Source organism: Chrysochloris asiatica, unplaced genomic scaffold (assembly GCF_000296735.1).
Source record: "Chrysochloris asiatica unplaced genomic scaffold, ChrAsi1.0 scaffold00004, whole genome shotgun sequence".
Lineage (NCBI taxonomy): Eukaryota > Metazoa > Chordata > Mammalia > Afrosoricida > Chrysochloridae > Chrysochloris > Chrysochloris asiatica.
Window position 1 is genome coordinate 975,642 of NW_006408522.1, and position 1,616 is coordinate 977,257.

Here is a 1,616-nt window from a genome sequence, read left to right on the forward strand (position 1 = left end):
GAATAAGGAAGACCGTAGAAGAATTGATACTTTTGAGTTATGGTGTTGGAGGATAATATTGAAAGTGCCATGGGCTGCCAAAAGAACCAACAGATCTGTGTTGGAAGAAGTAAAGCCAGAGTGCTCATTGGAGGCCAGGATGGCCAAGCTTCATCTCTCATACTTCAGAAATATTGTCAGGAGGGACTGGTCGCTGGAGAAGGATATCATGTTTGGTAGGGTGAAGGGTCAGAGAAAAAGAGGAAGACCCCCCAGCGAGATGGATTGGCCCAGTGGCAGCATCAATGGGCCCAAGAGTGGCAATGATAGTGAGGTTGGCCCAGGATAGGCAGTGTTTCGTTCTGCTGTGCATAAGCTTATGTCACTATGAGTCGGTACTGACTCAACAGCACCTAACAACAACAACTACAACAGATTGGATTCTCCATTGCCTTCACACCCATCTAGCATGATAAAGTCCCTATCTACTTTATATCTATGTTCCAAACTTGGGGTCTTGAGTTTTACTCACATGATTATATTATAAAAATGAATAATCTCCTACTCAAAATGGGGCTCTACACATGCAAGAAGTGACAAGCTTTCAAGAGGGATCCTAGATCCAGAGGGGTGTGGAAGAAGGTAGAATCTCCACTGAGTAGTATCCAATCTGTCTGGGCAGGGCTGATGAAAGGAGATGTGGATAGCACTCATGTAGTACAATAGTGAATAATTGCTATCAGGACTGACTGTGAGGGTTGGAAATGTAAAGGTAGACGTTTTGTAGCACAAGGAGGGGAGTGGTTGACTTTGCAGTTCAGGAGTGGAGGTCCCTGGGACTATTATGGGAGAAGAACGGAGTGTGGGACCCTAGCCAGAGAAGCAGTGATGCCAGAGATGGAGGCAGAGATGATGACGGAGAGATGGAACGGCTGGAGACTTTAGACCCAGAGAGGAAGAGGGGCTGTGTGCTGACGACCGGGGGGCAGGCTTGCAGGGTAAACCCTTTGGTTGGTTGAGGATGCATGGAGGGGATTGTAATCACGGCAGTGAAATGATATATGATAGGATGAATGTAAGGCTAATGTTCTCCCATGTAAACTATCACATAATTCATAATAAAACATTTTTAAAAAATACCTTAAAAAAAAATCTCAAAGCAATTAAGCTATAAGAGAAAAGTCAACTCTTATATTTTCCAAACCACAATTTAGGGATTGTCGCTGCATAATTTTACATTATCAACATCTTTTGAAATTCTGTGTGGAAGGAGAGGAGACACACATCAATCAGTTGGTTAATAATTATCATTACCATTAATAAAGGAAGAGAATGAAAATGCTGATGACCACCCTAACTCCACCTCAGTTACAGAATTGCGAAGGGTCCTATGAGAAGCTCAATTCTTTCATTTTAGAAGAATCTTTGTCTCCTTCCAGAATTGTATTTAAAGCTGATGTGGTACTTACTTTTAACCCCATTTCAGTCCTCTCAATCGCTGTTTCAAGATTCTGAATGTCTGGAGTCTCTCCTTTTCCCTCAAGTGGGAATTTTGTTAATTTTTCCTTTAATTGGTAAAGATCTTCATGGACCTGTAGGCATAAAAAATATAAAATATTGAAAGAATATATATATAT

The 1,616-nt window shown here is 41.6% G+C and overlaps 1 protein-coding gene across 1 annotated transcript in view; it reads right to left on the minus strand.

Annotated features, from left to right (window-relative positions):
* Nucleotides 1–1,616, minus strand: part of LOC102819788 (IQ domain-containing protein H-like) — a 113,974-nt gene that overhangs the window by 98,145 nt on the left and 14,213 nt on the right. Inside the window, exon 2 of the mRNA XM_006831505.1 lies at nt 1,449–1,571. Coding sequence (XP_006831568.1) covers nt 1,449–1,571 — 123 coding nt within the window. The remainder of the gene's footprint in view (nt 1–1,448; nt 1,572–1,616) is intronic.